Source organism: Brachypodium distachyon, chromosome 3 (genome assembly GCF_000005505.3).
Source record: "Brachypodium distachyon strain Bd21 chromosome 3, Brachypodium_distachyon_v3.0, whole genome shotgun sequence".
NCBI lineage: Eukaryota > Viridiplantae > Streptophyta > Magnoliopsida > Poales > Poaceae > Brachypodium > Brachypodium distachyon.
The window spans coordinates 4,922,636-4,948,851 of NC_016133.3; the positions used below are offsets into that span (position 1 = coordinate 4,922,636).

At 42.1% G+C, this 26,216-nt stretch overlaps 1 protein-coding gene across 1 annotated transcript; it reads left to right on the top strand.

The window, feature by feature from the left end:
• Nucleotides 1–1,102: 1,102 nt before the first annotated feature.
• On the top strand, nucleotides 1,103–24,233 carry LOC100841541 (methyl-CpG-binding domain-containing protein 9). The gene is made up of 11 exons (XM_003571066.4): nucleotides 1,103–2,009; nucleotides 10,098–10,177; nucleotides 10,517–10,827; nucleotides 10,988–12,130; nucleotides 12,221–12,841; nucleotides 15,566–15,874; nucleotides 16,666–17,001; nucleotides 17,934–18,032; nucleotides 19,000–19,428; nucleotides 20,401–22,452; nucleotides 23,246–24,233. Exons 1-11 carry the CDS (start codon nucleotides 1,330–1,332, stop codon nucleotides 23,489–23,491), a joined length of 6,306 nt encoding a protein of 2,101 aa, XP_003571114.3. The 5' UTR covers nucleotides 1,103–1,329; the 3' UTR covers nucleotides 23,492–24,233.
• The last annotated feature ends 1,983 nt before the right edge of the window (nucleotides 24,234–26,216 follow it).

A 26,216-nucleotide genomic window follows, 5' to 3' on the forward strand; every position in this document is an offset into this window, starting at 1 on the left:
CTTTGGAGTAGTACAACTTAATTCTGACCAACAAATAAAAACCAAATATAGGCACCATTTACTTGATTTATTTATATAGAACATGGAAATGTCTAACAATAAATTTTAGGATTGTTTCTAACTTACAATCTTTTTAGAAAAATATATTAGCACTAACTAATTAATAAATATAAAAATATAGGAAAAATTGTTTTCTTTTGCCATGGATTTTTTATAAAGAGTTGTTTCTGTATGTTCGGTGAACTTCTTGGATAGAACCGAAAACTTTTATTTATAGCTTGAATTAGAGTATAACTTAGATACAAATAATAGTTAATAAGAACAAAAAGGTTGTGTGCATGCCGTATTTGCTAATTTTATCGGCTAATCTACACGAAGACAAAATAATTTATATTTAATAACTCCTATTCATTACCGGCTCTGCTGAAATATTTGCAAGGCTCGTATTTAACATCAAATTAATTACCGGCTCTACTGAAATGCATCTTAGTTTTTGCTAATAAATGAGAACAACTATTGCAAGCATTCATTTGTATTTAATTTTGTGATATGACCGTTGATTTAGTCCTTTATGCGATATTTCACATTTAGCTCAGCGCAATAAAATCAAATCAATCATTCCTCTCCTCCATGCATTGGCTGGTCAAAAACGTGACAGGGTATGCATTGACTGGATTGAGGCCGGGAGTAGTAGGTTGTTGGGAGGTGGGGAAGATGATGTTGCTGTTGCATACTGAAATCCCAGGATTTTGAATTTTGAAAATAAACCATGTAGTACGCTGAAGCAGCAGCTGGAATAGTCCAGTGGAAACCGAAAACGTTCGTGTGCATTTTTGGCGTGGCTCGGTAGACGCAGCAATTTGAGCGGCGGCCCGGAGGACGGGCTCGCGGGCAAGGGCCGGCGCTCGCGTCACACGCTCCGCGTCCCACCGCGAGCCAGCGGCCAGCGCCCCACGACAACGGGCGCGACTCACTGACAGCCGGGCATGCATGCGTTTCCTCGCCGCACGGGTCACTGACATCCGTTACAGCCCCGGCCTCCGTCCACGTGTCCCTCCCGTCCCTTCCGTTTCTCTTTTGCTCCCGTGGGCGCTCGCTCCCTCCTCTCTTCTGGAATGAAATCCCTCCCTCTCTCTCTCTCTCTCCCCCCTTAACCCCAGCCTCGCTTTGCTCGTGGGAGCTTCTCTGCTTTCCCCTGCTGCTTGCTCTCTCCCTCCCTCCCCCGCTCGCCGCTACTCCTCTCCCTCGCTGCTGCCCCATCGCTATGCCCGGAATTCGAACCCTAGCCTGAACTCGAGCGCGAGCGCGAGCACGATCCCTTTGGTTGCCATGGATCGCCCGCCGCATCTCGACATCGACCTCAACGAGGAGCCCTCGCCGCCGCCCTCGCCGCCGCCGCCGCCGGTTCCCCTGCTGCCTCCCCCGCGCGAGGTTCCTCCCCCCATTTTTGCTCTCCCCCCTACCCCGCCGCCGCCGCCGCCACCCCCGCTCCCGCTATGGCCCGTGCCTGCCGCCATCGCCCAGGAACAGCTGCGGTTCATGCACGAGCGCGAGGCTCGTGAACTGGCGGTGATGTACCACCAGGCGGAATTGGCGAGGGCTGCTGCTGGTAGAGCCATTGCGGTGCCGCCGTTCCCTCACCCGGGGCCGGGGGAGGCCGGCTGGGGGAACCCCCCGGGGCCGTGCGCGGTCTGCGGCAAGCCCGAGACACCATGGGAAACCATTATCTGTGACGCCTGCGACCGTGCGTTCCACCAATCCTGCGTCCGCGTCTGGGGTCCGCCGGTCGGGACCCAGCCTCTGCCGCCGCCGCCGCCTGCAACCCCTGGCGTGCGTCGCCCCGCAGTGACAATGAACGAGGACTGGATGTGCCCACAGTGTGAGAGGAATGGCAAGCGCTCCGAACGCTGGAAGCTTGGACCCGTGCGGCTCGACATCAATGCTGCCCCACCTCCCTGGACGGAGGATGCTGCCCCAACTCACTGGACGGAGGGTCCTGTCCTCACCAGGCACTTATCTCAGATCCCTCTTTATATTCAACTTTGGTTTGCAACTAACTTGATCAGGGATCTTCCTTTGCTCTAAGGAGTAGAATGTTGTTTATGAATTCCTAGTGCTCGGCAAATGGTATTTTTGAGACGCACCGAGAGCGTGACATGATGCTTTGAACCTTGTTATATTGGCTGACACTGTATTTGGTTCGCAACTTGCTATAGTTACTTACATTCATTTGCTTTAGTCATGGCGTGTTAATCTAGTATTGTCTTTGGATTTTTATGCTCTGTTTGACTGTCTAGTATTAGATACTTAGTTCAAATGCTACAAGTAGCAACCAGTAGCGATGGTTCTCTAGAGCATTAGTAAGAGTGTGGCATGGCTTTGCATCTTCTTTTACCTTACTGTAGTGAGACTACTAAATTTAGCTGTCACACCTGGTATTTTGTGGTTGTTGCATGTTTCTCCCTTATTTAGTGTGAACAACATGATATACGAGATAATACAGCTGACTTGAAGTTTTAGCCTTTTTTATCAGGACAGAATTTTACTCTGTCTCTTTCTCAAAGAAGAATTTTACTCTGTTGTAGTTTTAGCACGATTAGTAACCACTCAAGCGTGCCTTGTGTTGTCAGTTAATTGAAGTAGGACACCTGGGTATCTGGTCATGAAGGTACATGCAGTTTGGGCCCTAGGAAATTTCCAATCACCTTGACTTGCAATCTCTAGGAGAGAAGCTTTTTAACTGTTTTTTTTTACTTTGTTTCGTTTACAGTCGCATGATACCTGCTGCCTGACCTTTCTTTTACTCTAGTATGGAATTTCCTTTTTTAAAATGTTTACCTTGTTTCTTCATTGGTGAAATTGAAATGTTTCGTTCATTATGGACTGGCTCATCTATTATCTCTCGTATGTTTATGCTTGTGGAAGGTAAGAAGGGAGACTGTAGGCTATATTTTCATCCAAAACCATATCCATGTCCATACCATGCCACATGCCTTAGGGGAACAATGCCACCTTGTGTGCATACCAATTGCAGCAGGCAGGCCATTCCCCTTGAGCCCCAAGCAGCAGTGCTTGCGTCCATAGGAACCCTACGAGGATGGAGGTGCTTGAGCCACAACCACAACACTGCTGCTTCTCTCTATCACCTTCTTCTGTTGCTTTGTGATCAGCCTCCCGCTGCGACGTGGGGGTGTCAAGGGAGATAGCAGCACCCAAATGGTGTGTCAAGGGAGTGGCACGCCACCTTCCTTGAGATTGAGGAAAGGAACGACGCCCCATAGTTGTCAGTCGCCTCTACATTCGCCAGTTGCAACACGTGAACCATCACCAAGTCAGCACATTCTTGCATGTCGTGGTGCGGCAACATCACCCTCTTGTGTCTTCATTCTAGTCCATGGGGCATCGTCGATTCCATCTTCAAACAAAGCGACACTTCACACCTTTGCAAGGCACACGACCAAGATTGACGTCACCATAGCAAATGGCAGCATGGCGCGATGCACGAGAGAGCAAGCACCAAAGAAGGTGGCCTGCCCTACGTTTATGACGGTGATGGGAATCCCTGAAACATCGGACCACACCGGTCCAAGCCGAGCCCAGCTGCATCCTCAATGCGCTCTGTCAGGCTGACAACACGTGCCGGCCATAACTTGATGGTTAATACCTCTTCACACAAAGTATGGATCACCTCAGCCAGAACTTCTTGGATTTGCTTGCGCAATGATAACAACTGAGTCGCAAGAGCTGCATCCAACATATGGTCTACCATTGCCTTGTTGGCCTTTACTAGATCGCCCAACGCTCGACGAGAACTCGTGCGGACACGGCAAACTAAATAGCTAGGTGGGGCTGGGAGGCGTCTCTGACATCATTGGTGCCATTGGTCTCACCATCGGCCAATGATATGGCAGTCCAAGTCCTACCTCTCATAGATAGTTTGCTCTATCTCACCTTGGAAGGTCAACTCGACATCCCTTACTAAGCTCACCAAAGAAGATAATCCTCATTTGAGTAGGGACAAAATTGTTCTCAGTGGTATTCAGGTCCACCCCTGAGATTCCCGGGGCTTGGGGCGAATTAGAACCCATTCCCTTAATATAAACATCAAAATAATAACTCATCTACTCGTTCCCTTTTTTCCTTTTCTCACCGCCCAATGCATACTTTTTAGATGGCATACTGGTGATGAAATTGTAAGGCAAAATTAGTAATTGCCTAATTGGATACTGACACAGCTACATATACTAGATCGGAATGAATAATTTTTTTACTGATTATTGTGACGACTCAGACACTTCCTCTCGTGTCGATTATTTAAGAGAGGGACATCGGTCAGCGGAGGATCGCTCGGTGAGACGGCAATGGGGCGGTGCAGACGCACCGGCTAGTCACTGACATCAACGTGAGATTGTGGCGAAATTTTACCGATTACCATGACAACTTGGGCACTCGTCTCGTGTCGATTTTGCAAGTGTGGGGTGGCGGTCGGCGGTGGAACAGCCGGTGAGGCAGTGATGGGGCGATGCAGACGACATCGGCTAGTCACTAGCGTCAACGCAAGACCATGCGAAGCGATTTGATCTGGCCTTTCGGCGTCTCAGGCTCTCGCGAGACGACGGCTTGTTTGTCTCATCAACTAGCGCCTGGCATGGTGTTTGTCGAATTGCTGATGTGGGACTGCATAATGCATATATCCGGTATGCCTGTCTACAAGTCCAATCGTTGTAGGTCGTACTCGGTTACCGATCGATTGATTCATAGGTTTATTTGTTGTACTCGGTCTCGCAGTATTGGTATATCGATCGATCCCGGATTTATATCGATTTGGCCAATATTGGGCTAGTCGGCCAAGCTCATGGCCTAGTACATAAAAGAGAAACCACAAGTTACAAAGTACACCGGCCTACTACATATACATACACCAGAGCGTCCCCTTGTCCCCCCCCCCCTCCAGCCTGGCCCAGTGTTGTGTGGCAAAGTGGACGAAAGATTGGTATTTGGGCAAGTTTCAAAGTCATAAGGCCATGTAGAAATGTGTGATGACAAGTGGCTAATCGTCCAACAAATAATTATCACTCATATGCAGAGAGGGAGGAGAGAGAGAGGAAGTAAATCCGACTCACAAGAAGATTCAACCTTTTTGAAGAGTTGAAGCTCTTGAGTCAAAGGCAGGACCTTTTTATACAATGGCGTTACTTCATGTTGACTCTTTTCGCGAAACTAGAAGAAGCTTTGCCTATAGCATCGATCTTTTTGCGCCAACTTGGCTACAACTCAAGCATAGCACCATCGACCATCATAGAGACGCACCTTGTCCCCAACTCACCTTACATGTGACCCCTTGGCACACGACTATGAACATCGTCTAATTGCCTAGCATAACTAAAATAAAAAATCTCAAGGAACCTAGAGACGACGGTCGGCACAACAAGTTCCGCGATGAAGAGTATCGTGGGCATGTCCACGCCGGCATTCATAGGCACCGGCTATAAACAATGACACACCTTGGAGTCATCTTACACTAACCACATGATTATATCCAAGAAATTCTTAAGCTTGCCACCGACATATATATCCTTAGACCCGTTTCCTCTGCGGTTGCGGTCATTGGAGAGGCAAAAGCAACAACAACGTCTGTACTTGGCCAATGCATGTTGGAGTATGCATGACGGTTTATTACAAACCTTCATTTATGTTGTCTCTTCTCACATGAACACGTTAAACACATACATTCAAATTGTTTATCACGTCCAATGTTCATCTAACACTAACAATTCTAACTATTGCATGCCTCCTTGAAAGTCAATTTCCTTCAGAGCGAAGTTGGCTAATGGGTATGTTTCCACCCCAGAACAACGGGAAATAACTAATACTTACCTTGGTGCTGGGTAGGGTGGGGGATCGAGCGGGGTGGCTGTCGTGGGCCCATGAAACCAAGGGGTCCCTAGGTATGTGGGCATGTGTACTTTGTAACTTGTGTTCTATCTCTTGTGGCCTAGGCTTGGCCGGCTGGCACAATGTTGGCCGATTCGGTACTCAAGATGAGAGCTTATCGAATTCAGGATTGATTGATATACTAGTACCGAGATACCAAGTACGACGAGTGGACCTATGAATCAATAGATCGGCAACTGAGTACGACATATGATGAGTGGACCTGTGGACATTGGCACATTGAATGCGCAATCACACATCGGCAATTCAGCAGACAAAACGCTAGACACCAGATGACGATCACCGAGAGCCCGAGATGCCTAGAGGCCAGACTAGATTGCTTCGTCACGGTCTCGCTTTGACGCTAGTGACTAGTCGGTGCGTGTGCGTCGCTCCATCATTGTCTCGCCGGCCGTTCCACCCCTGACCACCATCCCACGTTTGCAAAATCGACACGACACAAGTGTCCGGGACATCATGATAATAGGTAAAAATTTATTGAGTTTGATCTAGTATCTTGTAGCTGTGTGTTAGTTTCCAATTAGGCAGTTACTAATTGTTCCTTCAAATTTCAGCATCATCATGTCATCAAAAAAGTATGCATCCGGTAGTGAAAAAAGGGAAAAGAGGAGTAGATGAGTTGTTATTTTGATGTTTATATTAACGGCCTGGGTTCTAGTTTCTCCTCAGGCCCCTCAAATATTAGGACCGGGCATGAGCAGATACTACCTTCTCCGAATCTGAATTTGTATTTGGATGAAGTATCTGAATCCATCCTGGATTCTGACGGATATCGATTTGGCTTCCCGAATTGGTCACTACTGCATCCAACTCCGTTCTGAACCCTCTTTCCCTGTAATGTCGTAGGGGTGTAGTTGGGATCCGGTAATTGTGGTTCTCTACATGACTGGCTTGCTTTTCTTCTTTTAGTTCTTGTGGCAAGAGTATAACATAGTATCGATCTGAATTGCTACCTAAGATGGATTGGTGCCCACAAAAAACCTAACATGGATTGGTGCCCGTAAAAAAGCCTACAATGGGTTGGCCAACATCAATTGCATGGACCACACCACCTGGATCATGTATGCCTTTGGTTCAGCCTGATTGTTTTTCTCGATCCCATGTCTAACCATCATATTCTTTATAGCTGGCCGAATTTGAGTGGCGGCCTGGGCACCAAAGCACTATAATGTGGCTCCACCAGGGTTCACGATTTCAGAGTTTGTAAAGAACATGCCAGTTGGTTGCATAATACAAATATTAGCTTGGAAAATTCTTCTGTGTTTGTTATTAGCAGCATCTCCATTCTCAGTGGGAACTGTAGGTTTCGTGCCATGCTTGTTTATGCTGGGTTGCTGGGGTCTGGCTGTATGTATTTTGTAATCTTGGAAGGCTATCAGTATGTGCAGTATTTGGAAATAAAAGAGTAACCGATTAGCGAAAATAGACAGGCACGAAGTATATCAAACATTGTAGCACAGGTAGAAGAGGCATCCATTAACCAAGTTATGTATGAAACCGGTATATCATCTACTCTTCTTTAAGATGACAAGTCTCACATGGCAAATGGTGCCTTCCTTTATTAAACCGTTAGAATATCATATACAACATATGAATAATGTATTTTAATGTAAAATGTGCTGCTTTCCTTCTTTGGATGCTGGTTGTTGCCACTGTTATTGAATGATTTTCTGCTGCCAGACTCTAACTTAGATTTTCTGCTGACAAACTCAATATATGTTCTGCTGATGATCTCTTTTTTTTGGAAGATGCTGATAATCTCAATGTAGATCATAACTATCTATACTATGTGATTTTCGTGTGTAATTTTGTTGATATGCTTTGCTGAGCTAGATTCTGATGATCTCAATATAGGTTACAACACTTAAAAGACCCCCACCACCCGTGGGGGAAGGTACCTACATCTATACTATTTTTCAGTGTGACAACAATGAACTATGTTTAGTGGGAATAATTCGAGTCGGTTCCCCTACACTATGCTCAACTAGGTTTCTGTAGGTCACAATTGGTTTTTTTTAAAGCGGTCACAATTATTCAACCAGGTTCGGATATACTTGCTGGCAGTGACGTGGAATTTCATAAAACAAGGAATTTCTTAAAATTATATATTTCTGTTGTAATGATGGCACATTTTTCTTGCATTCCTTTATGAGTTGATTTACTGAGTCATATTCCATGGGCCTTGTCCTTTATAACCATTGGCCCAATAACCAATCTCCTTGATACAAAAAGGAGAATAGGAAGGGGAGACACATACAGAGAGAGAGAGAGAGAGAGAGAGAACCCTAAACTCTGCCCCCACCATTCTTCTACCAATCAGCGCTGAAATCTGAGTTCTGCTGACGGGTGACGGTGTGATGTTCAAATTGGTGCATCTTGAGGTATAGATCTAGGCTCTCTCTTGCCATTCTTCTGCCAATCAGCGCTGAAATCTGAGTTCTGTTGACGGGAGACGGTGTGATGTGCAAATTGGTGCATCTTGAGGTATAGATCCAGGTTCTCTCTCTCTCTCTGGTCGGTAGGGTTGGGACGTTTGGTGTGCGGCTCCGTCGAGCGTCTGTGGTTTCAAAATCTGCAGTTTCCTGGAGTTTTTGTGCTTGCGTCAGATTGTGCTTACTGGTGTTGCAGACACACATTAAACTTTACTGTCCTACTTTCTTTAGAAAGATTTCCTGTCAATGGTTGGGGGCTGTTCCCTCGCCTTTGTGTAAATCAGCACCAAAATGTCTCTTGAGTGGGTGGCAGATCAGATGATCCGCAAATTGGTGCATCTGTATAGATGTAGGTATCCATTCCCCCATGGGTGGTGGGCTAGCTGGAAGTGCTGCGCTGTGTATCTAGAGTTTCAAAATTTGCAATCTTGTGGTGTTTCTTTACTTGCATCAGATCATGCCTACTGATGTTCCAAACAAACATCAACCTTTGCATTATTGCTGTGTTCAGAGAGACTTCTTTGCCAGTGATTGGAGCTTCAAGCAATTTGCTTTGCTTGTTTTAGGGGATAAGTCTTGATTCACCATGAAGCTTAATACTGATCTGAAGATCCCAGGAAACTGGAAAATGAGATTTAGTGAGTCAAACCTAGGAGTTGGTTTCTGAGAACATGAACTATTTCTCAGTGGCCTATGTATGATCACATTATTACAGTGAAATAATGTAAATATTCCAAAAGAAATTGTGATGCCTAGGTTTAAAGGTACAACTAGTGTGGCAAATGGAACCAAACAATTTTTTTGCTCCCAAGTAGCTGGCCCTCTATTGAACTCTTCCTCTTCTTCTTTACCATGTGCTGGTTAGATCCCTTTATTAAACAATATTGTTGTAATATACAATCTGTAGTTCATATCTTAGCAGAATGTGTTCTCTGCCTCTCTGGTGCTATTGAACTTTATTCTTGGTTGTTAGTTTGGTAAATGCATAGAGCCATAGACGTACTAGTCAATAGCTCATCCACTGATGTTTGTGAGATCAGTGCAGCAGAGTATGTGATTGCAGTATAACTTCAAAACCAAACACAATTTCAAGCTAACCTCTCTTCTATTTTCAGCTCACCACTGTTTTGTACAGATTCGGTGATCTTGATAAATGGTGGTCTATCTTTAGTGACTGTTATTTTCTTGAATTCACTTTAGTGATTATTACGGAGTCAAATTTGCATTATAGAGTTTGCCTTTTGCATATCAATGTGTTAAGAAGCTTATAACCTTGACAGTTTAATGGGTGCTGCCCCAATAGTTCTCAGTAGTACTGTAGTACCACAAACTACAACGTTTAAACAATTGAACCACTATGTCCTTTGATTGTCATTGATCGCTTTTGTGTGCTGCCTTGAAGCGTATAAGCTTTGTTCATTATGTAACAGAGCAGTGCTGTCACCACCATGCATGGTGCTCTCGGTTTTATTGTCAAGGGGTCAATATTTTGACTTTCATTTACTTGAAATATCTTTTTGAAGGAAAAACTTCTGATTTTTGAGACTCTGTTTTTTGCAAAGCAAAGTGAAACTACAAGTGACTTGTGGCAGCTATTTAGCAACAGCATTTATAAGCTAGAGTGTTTTGGGGTGCTTTGAAATAATAAATAATAATGTCTGTGAAGTTGTGGAAGTTTCTGATGAAAATATTTTCTTTTGAATCATGCAGAGGAATTGATCCTGATGGAGCTCATTTGACTGAGTTGCCACATTTTGAGGGCCTTCACTTAAAGAATACAACTCTTTATGGTAAGGAAAGGACAGTAGATCAATCATATTTACTGTAGGAGAGACTTATGTGTTCTTTGTTGGAGATTTTCTGCACCTTTTACGTGCTGTAACTTTTTAGACAGCACTTCACTGTGTTAGCCATCAAGGTCAACTTCTGCTAGCCACTGTGTTCAGTGCATGTGTGCCCACTTAGGCATAGTATGTGTTTATCAGTGAAGGAAAATTTATATCTATTTCCAAAAGATTATGTGTCTTGCTAACATTTTGAAGCTAGAAGCCTGTAACTGCATATCTTAGGCATGTTGACCATCAATGGTGCAGCTTATAATAATCCCACTTCTGGCCATCATGTTGCAGACGCGAATCAGTTTATGCCAGCATTTGGTTTTAGCATGAGACAACCATTGGCTTCCACGGACCGAGACTTTGTTGCCGATGGAAATGTAGCACAAAGTTCAAATCATATACGCAGAAGGAGAAGAGATTTTCCACAAGCATCAACTTTTCCCATGTTTGCTGAGAAGCACGAGTTTGGAAGTGCTAACATTTTTATGGATCCATCGGTTTTTACTAAAGCAACCGAGCCGAGTCCTAGTGAAGACAGAAATGCACCAATGGCTCCAAAATTTCTATTGGAAAGTAATAACCGCCGATTAAATCATTGCACTGTGAGTGTCATTACCTGTTTCAGATTCTGACGTTATGTTCATTCAATGTCCATTTTATATGTTGTTTCTGCTGGTACAGATATTTCTTTATTGATAATGCAGGCTCCAAAATGTTCACTGTGACACTGATTTTGACAGCATTGATGTGTTGTAACTGTAGGTTGGCCTACCAGTTCAATATCAAGATTTCTTTATTACTAGCTTGGGGGAAATTGATAAACGGGCAAGCTACCACAATCAACACCAGATATGGCCAGTGGGTTTTACATCTTACTGGCATGATAGAGTTACTGGCTCACTGTTTGAGTGTGAGGTGCAAGATGGAGGGAGTTTTGGACCTTTGTTTAAGGTGAGAAGATTACCATGTTCGGTGTTCCCACTACCAGAAGCATCAACCATTCTATCTCAAAATGGTGCAAGAAAGGCCGATACATCTGAAACGAAGGAAAGTAGTAGTTTCATTGGAGATGCTGCTTACTATATGGATGATAATATATCAAGTCTCCTATCAGATCCCTCTGAGACCAATCAATATTACTTATCATTTCTAGCAAATGATATGGTGGGTAAAAGGACCTCTTTGAATTGCAATGATGGACATAGTTCAAATATGACGGCACCAATACTACCTTCACATTCTGATAATGTTAGTTTGGCACCAAGTAAAGAAGCCAATATTCATGACAGAATTGGTGACTTTACATTTGAGGGAACATCATCTTCCTCAGTATGGAGGATGATTTCTTGTGCTATGATGGAAGCTTGTGAAAAAATGTACAAGGAACATGGCCATTTGATGTTCTTGTGCTCACATAGCAGTGAAAATCATTCATTAAACAAAGGGAGTGGATGTCAGAACTTTGATGGTCCTTGCGCTCCCTTAACTAGATTTTGTTCATCCAATGGGCCCACTATACCACGACTTATAGAGAAGAAGAATGATGTGGAATCTTCTTGTACATTACTGAAAGAATGGTTATACCAAGACAGAATTGGGCTTGATCTGGATTTTGTGCAAGAAATTTTGGAATCTCTTCCTGGATCCTTGGCTTGTTTAAACTATCAGTTCTTATGTGATAGGGCTAAATCTGTCTCTTGTGTTACGGTTGCAAGTGGTTCACTTGTGGCTGTGCACAAGGATGGTCAAAGTAATGGAGATACCATGTCATATGGTAGACATGGATCTGCGGTGACTGGGCTACAGGATCATGTTCAGCCTAGTGGTTCTAGCATCCGTGAGCTACCTCCAGGACATCTTATTAGCTGTAAGCTTTCACCAGAGTTGGCGGGAGATGTTTTCCAGGTAGCTCTATACATATCTGTCGCTGCTTCTACTTTTAAAGAAATACATCTTTACATAGTTCTCCATTTCCTTATTGCAATCTTCTTTTAGATATGGGAATTCCTGGGGCGCTTCGCTGAAATAATTGGCCTCAAAGAAGTTCCTTCATATGAGCAATTAGAAGACGAACTTATTGACCCATGGCCAATTTGTGCAAATCAGAATGAATTATTGTCAAATGCTGAAACGGGTCTGACCAATAATGAAGAGATTGTGTCTGTATTTATTCCTGTTGAAACATCCTCTATGAAGGAAGCTGATCAAGATAAATTGGCAGCCCAAACACTTGGGAGATACAGTGGTGTAGTATTGCCTGGGGTCCACCTTACACTCTTTAAGGTTCTTTTTGGGGAGCTATTATCAAAGGTTGCGATTTTTGTAGACCCAAACATCGATCCCAAAGAATCAAAGCCCAGACGCGGAAGAAAGAGGGACACTGAGAGTCTCAATTCAGCAAAAGAATTAAACTTTGATATGCTGACTGCTAACAAGCTGACATGGCCAGAGTTGGCCAGAAGGTATCTATTAGCTGTTTCTTCCATAAGTGGATGCATGGATTTGTCTGATATTTCCAGCAGAGAAGGAGTGAAGTTGTTTCGCTGCCTACAAGGTGATGGTGGTATCCTGTGCGGAGCACTACCTGGGGTTGCTGGCATGGAGAAGGATGCCTCGGTAAGGATTTGCTTCTACAATCAGCCATGAGTCGTAGTCTTGAGCTTGCTTTATTTATATATGATGTTATCGTTATTTGCTTTCCTTTTTAAAATTTCTTCAACTTTTTGTTTCCTATTTAATTATATTTAGTTTGATTTCAGCGCCTGTACAATTACTTTATTCACAAACTATTTTTAAGAGGGACTCCACTTCCATACTCCTGGGTGTATGTACTCCTATATGGCTTAATGGGTTGCTGGTTATTGGGTTCCATCGTTAGTTTACCAGAAGGCTAGAAAATTGATTTTTTGTTGCATGCGCGAACAACCTCCGAATTAATCTTCAGTAATCCGTTGCATGCATGCAGAAAACTAAAATGATTTGCCTTCTTAAGGATGGTAGTACACCTTATTTTTAATGTGCACATGGTCATGTATTACTTAGAGTATATACCTTTTTTTTTAGTGAGTATATATTTTTTATTGCTAAAAGGGTATATACTACTTTTTTGAGTGAGTACATAATTTCTTGTAACTATATACTACATCTTGCTAAGAGGTATGTACTACTTTTTGTGACTATATACTCCCTCCGTCCTGAAATAAGTGACGTGGATTTGCATAAATTCTTACACAAATCCACGTCAGTTATTTCAGAACGGAGGGAGTACTTCTTTTTTGAGTGAGTATATAATTTTTTGTAACTATATACTACATCTTGCTAAGAGGGTATATACTAATTGTTGTGAGTATATACTTGTTTTTTGAGTGAGTATATAATTTTTTGTAACTATATACTACATCTTGCTAAGAGGGTATATACTACTTTTCGTGAGTATATACTTGTTTCTTGAGGGAGTATATAATTTTTTAAACTATATACTACATCTTGCTAAAAGGGTATATACTATTTTTCGTGAGTATATACTTCTTTCTTGAGTGAGTACACTCAACTTTTTATGAGTGAGTATATACTACTTTTAAATTGGGGTATATACAACTTTTCAAATTGGCATATATAAACTTCATTTTAATTGGGGTATATACTACTAAAAAAGGATATATATGACGAGAATCACGTAGTCAAGAATATCTTTTTTTTATGTCTTGCTTGTGCATCTCCAGAGAAGTGTATATACCACAAGAAACATAGAGGGATACAATACAAGCTGTCGTTTACATCCTTATGAGGTGCAGTATATATTAGTACAAAAGAAAGTATCTACCAACAGTGCTTGGTATTGCTAAGCTAATCACTTAATTGCAAGTATGCTTTGACTGGAGCAGCAGTTCATCCGTTGGTTCAGTTGTCACCTTGAATCAAGCCCTTAAAACATAAGAATATAATTAGTTTGAAGTATACAACAGAAAAGAGTATATGAAAATTTTGATGGGAATTGTTTGCCTTGTAGACTCAGTGGACGGCAATAAATGAGTGGACAAATGGATGGATTGTTCTACTATGACAAATATCACTTGGGCCGAAGAACTGAAGTCATTAAGAACCAGAAATTGTCAAGTACAAATGCATCATAGTTATACATACAAAGGAGTTCAAGAAGGTTTACTCGGCTGATTAATGAATCGATTAGATCTAGATATGAGTGTGCAGCTATAGTCTGTAACAACAGAGAGAAAGAGACTTCTGCATGCATGAAAATAATAGTAGTACCTAGTATGATACCTCGTCAGCGGGGAAAGAAGATCGATCATCGTCTCGGCCGGCGTCGCTATTGCGTATATGTGTATCCTGACGTAGAAACGTCCAGCAGATCGACGGGTGCGTCGCAGGCTTCTTGGCCTCGGGCTCATCGTCGTTGCCGGCGGTGGCCATGTCTAGCTAGCTCCGCCTGGTTGTTGTTGCCGGTGGCTACCAAGGAGCCGGTGCCGCACTGAGCCGCGGGTGATGCGATCGGGTGTCCAGCAAAAAAATATGAAAATGAACTCCACAGCTTCGGTGTATATATTTGGTCCAACTCCACGAATTAAGCTACAGAAAAATCGGATCAGCAACAACCGCATTTTCCCACGTATTTTTAGATTAATTAATTAGAAGCCTAACGGGTTGCACGATGCAACCCAATAGCGTGGCCGACGAACAGGTGACCGACACGTGGCTGGGACTACGTACTCCTAGGTGTACCATACCATTTTCCTTTTAAGAGTATGTTTATATGTTGTTTCCTAGAGGGAAAAGAAAACTGAGCACACTGCATTTTCTTTTTTTGGGAAGAAATCTTTTTCTATTTAGGTTACGTGTCACCATTGGCACTGATTTCCCTTTTAAAGGAAAAACAATACGGAATGCCCTTACTGTTGATAATATGGAAAGAGGTGTGTACAATCCTAACAAGGCAGGGTAATCAGTTAAGATAATACCCAGTTGTTTTCCTAAGGTTTATAAGGAGACTTTCCACCTGATTGTAGATTTTTTTTTGTTTGTTTGTTATATCTTGCTATGGACACATTTTGTTTTTGCCAATTTAGCTGGAGACCTTTTTAATGTTCTAAGCCACAGCTGAATTTGGGGTCCTCGTAGCTACATTAATTCCCAGAAACCAGAATATCAAATATAATTCACAAGGATGCTGTATTATGTTTTGTCCTATTACTTATCTATCTATTTATTTAGTTTTTTGCCTGCTAAGGAGAGATTATAAAATTGATCAGGTTGTAATTTTAGAATGGCAACTGTTTATGTGTAATTGTGGCTGCTGTGCAATAATTGTCTTGTATTTTTCAGCTGCTTGTGGAGGCGGAGAGTTTGATATGCAATTCTTCATCAAATGAAGGAAACAAGGTTTTTATGATGGATTACAAGGATACTGATATGATAGATTCTGCTGAGGTCCCTGTTGCTGATAATAAAAAATTGCCAGATTGGGCAGAACCGCTGGAGCCTGTGAGAAAATTACCAACAAATGTGGGAACAAGAATTAGAAAGTGTGTTTATGAAGCTTTGGAGAGAAAACCTCCGGAATGGGCAAGGAAAATTTTGGAGCAATCAATAAGTAAAGAGGTCTACAAGGGTAATGCTTCCGGACCTACCAAGGTTAGTAATGCTCCTGCAGTTATGGTTCTGTTTTCCATAAGAATGAAATTATATAAGAATTTTTTCATAAGATAAGTAGAATATGTTATGATCCTATAGTTCCATAGCATTATGGATGTTTCAGAGTATTTTTCCTCTTTGTTTTTGACTGGCTTGCTCTCAAGTTGTACAAAACAAATCTGTTCCATCAATACAGCAAGACACGATGGTATTGCATTTTCTCATAAATAATAATGAGTTGTAAGAGTTATAGAGTACAAGTTTATATCAGTTTATGATTCATACCCTGTCATGTGGGTTACCGTCTAGATTAGAAGTCCACATGCACTCTATAACTTTGGCCCTTAGCCCACAACATAAACGCATGAATGAAGTTCCCTAGTTCCATGTTTTTTGGTACTTTTACTCTGTTATGATGTGAAGTATTATATCCCTCAAAAGGATGACATTGGCGGTGGTAGAATTTTGTTTGAGAATTTGAAAATCATTCAGATGATGTTTTACAAGATTTTGCTTTCTTTAGCATAACCAGGATTTTTCTTCTTAACATGAACATGCTGTAAACATTGCAGTTTTAAATAAATTTTAGTATACAGCTGCTAAAAGAGGAGTGACTGCATTGCAGGGCCATGCCTAAATTGTATTTTAAGAAATCTATTCACTCGGTACCAAATTAGACTTGTTCTTCACCGTGATGTTTGCTGTTTGTCTTTTATTGCGAGGAAGCTACCTGTGACTAAGTGATAATTTGCCAAATATACTAAAAGATGTTTTTTTTTTGTTTGTTACAGAAAGCTGTTTTATCCGTGTTGGCACAGGCATGTCGTGTGATTGTGCCACAAAATCCCGAAAACTCACGGAAAGAAAAAAAATCTATATCCATCTCAGATGCTATCTTGAGAAAGTGTCGTATTGCCCTGCGACGTGCTATTTCCTCAGATGAATCTAAGTTTTTTGGAAATTTGCTTGGAACTACTCTAATGAATTCTAATGAGAACGAGGATGAGGGGATCCTTGGATTTCCTGGCATGGTGTCTCGCCCTTTGGACTTCCGCACAATTGATATAAGGCTGGCTGTGGGTGCTTACTGTGGATCTTGGGAGACTTTTCATGAGGATGTGCAAGAAGTACGCTTTTCTTTACCATCTTCTTATATTATTCAATGATGATGCACATTTGGATATTTCTCAGACTTTTCATGGATGACTTCATGTGCCTGCAAGGATTTCTCTTTCTATTGCATTAGCTTCTGCTAGATAGTAATGTAATGGTGCAGAGGGGGTGGGGCCAGGGCAGTACTTGTACTGATTATCAGCTTGATTTTCTAGGTTTCAGGTAACGCCAGATAATGGTGTTGCTCAGCATTGTTGTTTCCCTAAATGGGCTTTTGGTTACAATGTTACACCAGTTTACTTCTATTGTAGTATGGCTTCTACTACAGGTCTAGAGCTGGCACGAACATGCACTAACTTGTAATTATGCCAGTCAAGCCCATGGACTGCTTGTATTATGAATTTATAGTAGACAGAAGCCTAAATTTGAGCCTTACTTTAGTTTCAACTCCTATATGGATATTCAAAACCTTGCTATACATTTTGACAATGCAGCAAGACATGTTATGCACAAGTAGTTTTTATTCTGTTTTCCTGTTGACGTTGCCTTATTGATATCAAGGGCACACATGTAAAAAAGGTAACAATTTTTCGATATTTGTTTTAGTTCTGCGGAATTGAATATCCCTAGATTCTAAGTTCATTGTGCATGCTGTATCTTCTGGCGCAAAAAACTGCAGAATTTCTCTTGATTCATGAGCACATGTCACGGCTCGTGACACTATCAAATTTGATGGCATATTTGGTGCGCCTACTACTAGAGCAGCACTTGCTAATTTTGTTTCTAATTGAGCGGTGGAAAAAGCATTTAGATACTGAGATGGATGGAATTTAGTGTATATGCTGTTTTCAGCATCCTTAAGACCTTAACCCAGTACTCTCTTCGAATAAGCCTCTGGCAATTAGTTCCCTGGTCAAAGTATGACGCCGTTATTATTTACCTGTAGGTAATCCGCAATCTGCACACCGCATTTGGTGATCGACCTGATGTACTGGACATGGTTGTTTCATTGTCTCAGGGTTTTGAATCATTATATAAGACAGAGGTTCGTTATCCCTTTGTCTTTAGCATCTTTGCTATTCTGTCCAGCTTCCAGGGAAGGCATAAATTTAGCTGCTACTGTATCTGTTGGTAACATTCTAGTACAGTGTCGCCAAATTACTTTTCTAGGGTTTTGTTACTCTTACAAACTGGATTAGATTAGCTGCCACAAAGATAATCTAATGGCTGTCTCTCACTGCTCCCTTTGATTTACTACTGATCATTACTTGTTTACTTCTTGGAGCACCTACTTTTCAGCTTGTTAAGGTCATTCTGGAACAACTCATGCTTCCTAGTTCCTTTTTGTTTGAACAATGCTTAATTATTAGCTGTCCATTGCGAAAATCCAGAAGTACCCTTATGCTGACTGCTTCAGTTTTTGTGTGATTCTGTGAAATATTTAGAGTAGTTCTGTCCTCGAACCCTGTGTTACTCAGTTGCCTGTGTTGAAATAATTTACGTGTTCTAATGCACGATGCTGCATATCTGCCTCCCACAAAGTTATTATGGGGATAGGAAAAGAAAATGGCGATGTGGGGCCCAATAATCCGCTATTGTATCACAGTAGAAGTTCTGCATCAGTATATGGACTATGGAGTACAAGGATAAATGAACGATACTATACTTTGACTAGATGTAAACTGCACCGGTTAGGGCCATACTGTAAGTGATCATCGATGACCATATACTATACTTGACGATGTTGCAAACATAGTTGGTTAGAGCCATGCTGTAACTGATCATCAATTTAGTCAAACATATCTCTTGTGAGTTGGTATTTTCATTTCAGATGAGTCTGATAGATTCTATTATGACTAGAAAATAAACGGGCATCAAATTAGGTTTATTCTCACCTATGCTGATTTAATTATATGTCAGTTTAACTGTTAACCTCCTGTTTGCCAAATTTTCTTACCAGGATTTTTTTAGTAAACATTTTGGATTTCGTTTTTTTTTACATGCTGGCGCAGGTGCTCGACATTGTACAGAAATTTGATTTTTACCTGTCTAATGGAAATGCTGGTTCAGAAATCCACGATGAGCTACATGATATTCTGAGTGCGGCAACCAATTTACCCAAAGCTCCATGGGAGGATGGTGTTTGCAAAGTATGTGGCATTGATAGGGACGATGATAGTGTTCTGCTTTGTGATAAATGTGACTCAGAATACCATACTTACTGCTTGAATCCACCACTAGCTCGTATACCACAAGGAAATTGGTACTGTCCTTCATGTATGTCAGGTCAAAAGAAATCACATCTTGATCAGGGTGTTAAGGATTTGAAACGACAACAAAAGAAGCATGTTGGAGAGGAATTTCATGCCTTTCATGAGGTACTCAGTAAGTTAGCTGCAGCAATGGAAGAGAAGGAGTACTGGGAGCTTAGCATATATGAGGTAAATCTTTTATGTTTCATCTTTGAAGTAGCTATTCTCTGTCGTTTGGTTTTTGGAATTTGGAGATCTATTTTATGTATTGTTTATTTCTTTGTATTTCATCTTAAAAGAATGAAACTGTGAAATTTGATAGTTCAAATTGGCATACTTCCCATACAAGATTTAAGCTGGTCAGACCTCACTCCATAGCTAGACCAAATTTTTCTCATAGACATGTCCAGATGTTTTCGATTTTTTTTCACAAGTTCTCTACCGAAAATTGGTCCCTTCATTCTTGGATATTGAACTTATTTGTTCATTCACGGGTGGTTCTAGCAGTGGTGCCAAGGGCCCAGTTGCACAAAAAACTACTGATCTTATGTCTCTACCACCCCAATGACTGCCTGCGCCTTTGCATATATTCATACCCGCCCCCTAATTTCATTGTGAAACTGCCACTGGGTTCTGTAGATAGTTGTATGTGGTGCAAGAGATCATGTTTCCATATCCACATGCCCTTTAACAATGAAGATGTGCAGCTTATCCACACTCTAAAAAACAGGAAGAAGTGAGAAACCGAATAATTTTGTCCAACGTATTTGTATTGTCGAAAGAAAAGAAAAAAACTAGATTGCCGAGGAGGAACTAGACAACTTTTCATTGGTGAAGAAATATGCACCAAATTCGAGTTGATGAGAACTCCTAGCTCAGTTCCTTGTATTGTCCTACTCTAGAGAAACTATATTGAGAAGCCTTATTTTGCAAGTTGAGCTCTCAGCTGATTTCTTGGATGATTTTCCTTTGAAGTCTTTATGGAAGGGTTCTGGCTACTTCTTTGGCCTGATATGATTGTACTTAGCCTGTTAGCCAGAACATATGTTCTCTATTATTTTTCTGCACTATTATCTAATCATTTCTTGGTCTGCTGATTTACATAGTAGACAAAGCGACGACCTACATATTCTGACCTTTCACTCTGGTTTCAAAATGCAGAGAATAGATTTGCTCAAATTTCTTTGTGATGAAATGCTCAACACAGCTCTAATTAGAGAACATCTAGATCAATGTCCAGATAAGTTGAGTGATCTCCAGCAGAAGTTCCGTGCTTTGAATTTTGAATTGAAAGATTTGAAACATAAAGAAGAAATAAGGACTTCATATGCTAGACAAAGCAGAATTAGCAAAATTGAACAGCACCTAAGCAATAGTTCCGGACTTGTGCAAAATAAACAGAATGATGTGCCCACTGTATCAGGCCATCTTGAAGAGGCTGAAGTGAACCTGAACCGCCCAGCTGAAGGTGCTCCTCCTGGGCAATTGAATGTAGACAAACCTTGCAGCAGTGGCAATGACATGTCTACGATTGAAGAATATAAATCTTTGGGACATTCTGGGCAACCATCAGAGACAGTTAGTGACTGGATTGAAGGGGGCACCATTGATGAACGGTCCCAAAGTTGCGAGAAGAGGTTACTAGATGGTACAATCAGTACGTGTGAAAACTTAAATTTGAGAGGAACTCCTATTGCAGAAAGAGCACCAGTAGCTCCACCTCTGATTCCTGGAGGGGAGTTACCTGACGAAAATGCTAGCACATCATTCCAAGATAATCTGAAAACATCATCAGCTAGATCACTTGAGCGCGATGCTGATAATGATGAAATGGATAGTTTATCTGATGATGTTTCAAAATTGCAGGATTCAGTTAGCATAGTGGAGTCACAGCTTAATATGGCATCTCTCAGAAGAGATTGTCTCGGAAAAGATTCTTTGGGTCGACTGTACTGGGTTTTAGGAAGACCTGGTAAACGTCCTTTGCTGATTGCTGATGGAAGCATGCTTATACGCAAGGAGAGAAACATTAGCATGGTTAACAACTACGATGCGTCTCTTTTTCATAAAGGTTGGAATTCAGCATCTATCTTTATTTATGAATCTGATGAAGAAATTCGGTATCTTGTTGACTGGTTAAAGGACTATGATCCTAGGGACAAGGAACTGAAAGATGCTATCCTTCAGTGGCAAAGACATCATAATCACCAAGGTGGTTATCTCCGTGATCCTCCAGTGTCCATATTGTCAAAGAATGAGCAGCTTATGGACCTTCCAAGTACCAAGGCTGCAGTAGTTTTGGAGCAGAAGTATGGTTTGCAATTGGACCAGGACACAAGTAATCTCTCGAGAAGGCGAGGAAGGAAGACAAACATAGGTTCTGAAGAAAGAACATACCGCTGCGACTGTTTAGAACCTGTATGGCCTTCTCGACACCACTGTTTAACATGTCATGAGACCTATTTCACATCATCGGAGTATGAAGGGCATAATTCTGGAAAATGCAATAGAAACAGTCATTCTCCTAGTGAAAGCAAAGAAAATGATGAGCTAAAAGTGAAGAGTGCCAAGTCTGATATCAAGGAAAAAGATTCCCTTGACCGTAGCTCTGCCATTGAGTCATCTAGTAGCAGAAAGTTGAACTCATGCCCATATGACTTTGAAGAGATTTGCAGAAAGTTTGTCACAAATGATTCAAACAAGGAGATAGTGAAGGATATCGGACTTATTGGATCAAATGGAGTTCCTTCTTTTGTCCCTTCACCTGCATTTTTTCTTGAACCTGCAATTATTCTGAATAAAGACAAAAAAGATGTCCCAGATGATTGGACTTCCTCCCTAGAGGAATGCCAGTCAATGTCCGCACAACAGTTAGGGCAGGAAGAGTCCAAGTCTGGTCAAAATTGTCCTGATAATACTTGCGATGAAAATGTGCCAAAATCTAGGAAGCCCACCCCTGATAGTACTTGTGAGGCATCATCTTCCGTAACACACAAGCCAACAAGTTTGTTGGCTGTTAATGGAGGCTTGGTTCCAGAGTCATCATTGAGGCCTGTTGTAGGAAAAAACTCTCATATCCTAAAGCAGCAAAAGATAAATTTGCTTGATATAGATGCAGCATTGCCTGAGGAAGCTTTAAGAGCCTCAAAGTCTCAACAAATAAAAAGACGGTCATGGCGCACTTTTGTCAAGGATGCAGAATCAATATGCGAGGTGACTTAATTTATTTATTTACCTTTCTGTTGATGAGAAAATATGTCTTGTTAGTATTGTTTAATTATTTTGTGAGTTTATAACCATTTTGTATAATCCTGGATACGGCATGTTTTGATAGGAATGCTGACTTCCTAGTTGTGCCTGCACCCCATAAATATGCATCTCAAAGTTTAATTAGAAAATCATAGATATATTACCTGTTAGAACATGAACACTTGCCATAATTTGTGCAAAATGTGTCATATTATGTGCTGTGCAAAACGTACAAGAGATGAGGTATTAGTATAGCAGCAACACATATACAAAACTTTATTTTTCTATGGTTGACAAATGATCATGTCTTGTAAATGCACATCCTATAACATATTGTACATTTATGAAAAGTTCACATTGTTTAAAAACAAAAAAAAAATTTATGCTGGCTTGCGCCCCCTAGTTGCATATATTCGTTCCTCGTGTCTAGAGTATAATACATGAAGTTTTCTGTCAATAGTGCTCTTCACAGTTACCAAGGCATGTTTTGTTCAGTTAATGACCGAACTAAATGCGGCATGCTATCTCTTCACGATTCGGCTTTATCTGTGGCTGCGTTTCGTATGACCCAAAACCACATTTACATTCTCTTGTGTGATAAAACTGGTATTAGAGGTGCTATATCAACTTCTAAACCTGTAGGGACTTGAATGTTCCATTTAGACGTTTACTGACAAATGAACAAGCAGCGGTGCAAGTTATGCTTGTGTCTAACACTATTCGTTGTACTGATTACTTGTGTTTATGCCTATTTCAGATGGTATTGGCCACCAGCTTGTTGGAGAGTATGATACGAACTGAGTTCCTGAAGAACGACTGGTGGTACTGGTCCTCCTTCACAGTTGCTATGAAGACTTCAACTGTATCTTCGCTCGCACTCAGGATCTACACCCTTGATGACTGCATCATCTACGCCAAGGATCCAAACGTTGAGCCAGCCGACAATACAAAAGTCATAAACAGGGGGAAGAGGAGGAAAGAGCCAGAACCATCGGCGTCGTAATCTCTGACGCTCTGTTGTATACTCCAGATTTAGAAGTTCTGCTAGCGCAGCAACATTGTTGCACTGCCGTCCAATATTTAGATGATAGAGTCTTTGGTTATGTGGTACCTTCAGATAGTGGGTAGCTTTGATTCTGGTGTCCCTGTAAGGGTGCAACCGTGACCGTTCATTTTAATAAGTCATTATACAGACTATCGTAGTTTGCCTTAGATCTTTCATTTACTAAAGGGCTAGCCGGCCTACGATGATTGGTAATGCATCGCCATTTTCTCTGGAAATGGACGCTGCCATGTAAGCTGTTTGATGGATGGCAGCGGCAAGAGCTGGCGTTTAATCTTTTACGCCAGGCGCTACTGCGGGCGTAGTTTGACTTTTGGGCTAATCTGTTTTGGCTTTCGAGGCCACAGATGAGGTTTAGCCGTGTGCCCGTGTAGTAGGTCTGAGAGCATATACAGCAGTCTGTAAGTGCCGCCTAGGATTTGATCAGAGAAAAACAAGAGAAGGAACGAAGAGGGAGTGTGTGTCCAAGTTTTTCTTTTGTAGACAGCTTATTTTTTCATAGCTGACTACTCCTAGATTATTAGAGTTGTCTGTAAGTGACATGGAGAAGTCGAGCTCCAAAGAGCGTGCTGAAACCGTTGTACTCCTACATGGCAAGGTATCGTACCATTTCTATGTACCGGGTATGGGGTGGGTGTTACGCTGTATGCAAAAGTACATATCGTTTGGTTTTGACATCGCAGCTTTGACTGTTATACTCTCGCTTTTTCGTAACACAAGGCATATTAGATTTTGTCAAGGTAACCTGATAAAAAAAGATTTTGTTAAGGTAAGCTTTTGCTAAAAATATATATTTTTATTAATATATGGTTTACATGACATGAAATTATTATCATTAGATTTGTTTCTAAATGTTCCTCCCACCACTCCGCACCCCAACTGTTTCGCATCTATGTTGTTCCACACTTAAACACCCATTGCAGTACACAATACACTAGTCAAATCTTTTTTGCCAGGCTCTGGCGACAGTGGGCGGTTCCTACCCTCCTTTGGACACTGGCGAGACGGTGATCTCCACCCCCCCCCTTGGTCCGCTGCTCCGGCGGTTGGAGGAGGGGGGAGGTGGGCTCTAGTTCTCGTGCAGTGATTCTATAGGTTTAGGGTCTCGTCTTCGTCTAGTAGTGCCAGATTGGTGAGGCTGGTGCTGTGTCGAATAAGGTTGCCTCGGTCTCTTCCTCACCGCGGCGACGCTCTCCCGGGCGGCAACGTTGAACCGATGGCCTCGTCTGCTCATCGTTTGTTCGGAGCTGTGAAAGCTTTGTTTCGTGCATCTGCCGGTTGCTGCCTCTCTTGGTGGTGCCACCAAGTTGGACAAATTGGTGCTGGTACAAGGTTGGTGGCCCGACGGCGGCAGATTTGGCGTTCTTCCCTGGCAATGGCGGCGGGATATGTCAGATCTGGGTCCAGGTCGGCGTGGGGAATGTCCTCGGCCGACACGCGACATCGTCAAGTGCCTGTTTTGCAGGTCTGGTCTTCGGTTCACAACGTCTTCATGGCTATGGCGCTCACTTGGATTTTTTGATTGCTGATATTTTGTCTCTTTCTCCGGTGTGTGTCTAGGCGGCGCCGGTGATGGAGAGTGGTTTCAAGTCTGGCTGTTTGCAAGGACCTCGAGGGACTTTCTAGTGATATTCTTTTGTTTGGGGTTCTCTATGCAAAGTTTTCTGTACCCCTGTTTCGTCCTAATCTATCTGGTTGTTTTCGCTTGTATGTGTACTTGTGTACTCTGTTTTATTGGTTAATATAATGTGTGTGCTTAAAAAAAACACCCATTGCAGAAGTGGATTTAGTTCATTGGATCCCACGTGAAATATTCAGTTCATTGGATCCCATTTTTACGGCTGAGATTTAGCTTCCTGACATACTGGTGCTTCTTCTTAATGCTAATTATAGATTAGCCAGCCCAATTAGTGGCCCAGGGAGAAACCGAGGCATCGGTCCAAAGCTCCAGGGCCCAAGGCTCAGGGAAGGAGCAGCGCGTCCCACAAGCCACGAGGAAACGATCGGTGTCTCCCACACAAAAACGAAATGCTCTAAAAACAACACACAAAAACGAAACGCTCAGCCGCATGCCAAGGAAAAACACGCCGCGTCCTCGTCCGCAGGGGAAAAGATAGGGGTGGCGCCGCTGGCCGGGGGCCCCGGGTATCCCTCGCGGCTCCTTCGAGGACAGCATGCTGTTTTCCGAAAATTGCTTGATTTACTATTGCAAAATAGTTCAGTCTACACATTTATATTTTCTCAATCATACAACACATTATTGAGACAACCAAATATAATTTCTTACATTGTAAAAAAATACCCATCATATTGTGACTCCGCGCTCGTACTATTCTTTCTTATGCAAAATCAGTATGTTTACAATGTAATATAGTGTCGTATAATGTTTTATTTGCTTCGTAACATTCCATTTTCCGCACATCGTCAAATGCATTGCCCATCTTTTACACCCGCACCACCGTGCGGGAAATCCATTAAACTCCATTACATCACTTTGCCAACACATTCCGTCTCCGTTAAAAAAATACATGACTAGTCAAAAGCCTCGCGCACACGAAAACAGTTCGGCTTAGGCTAGGCACCCACGTGATCTGATCCCCAGGCGGCGGCTGTGCGGCTTCTCCCTCCGCCGGCGCGCCGGTGGTTTGTCCGGCCTTCGATGGCT

Bases quoted from the DNA above. Each gene is read 5' to 3' on its own strand.
- LOC100841541 (XM_003571066.4), top strand. From the start codon at position 1,330: ATGGATCGCCCGCCGCATCTCGACATCGACCTCAACGAGGAGCCCTCG. The intron at 10,828-10,987 runs GTGAGTGTCATT...TTGTAACTGTAG, and splicing joins GCCGATTAAATCATTGCACT to GTTGGCCTACCAGTTCAATA. The intron at 15,875-16,665 runs GTTAGTAATGCT...TGTTTGTTACAG, and splicing joins ATGCTTCCGGACCTACCAAG to AAAGCTGTTTTATCCGTGTT.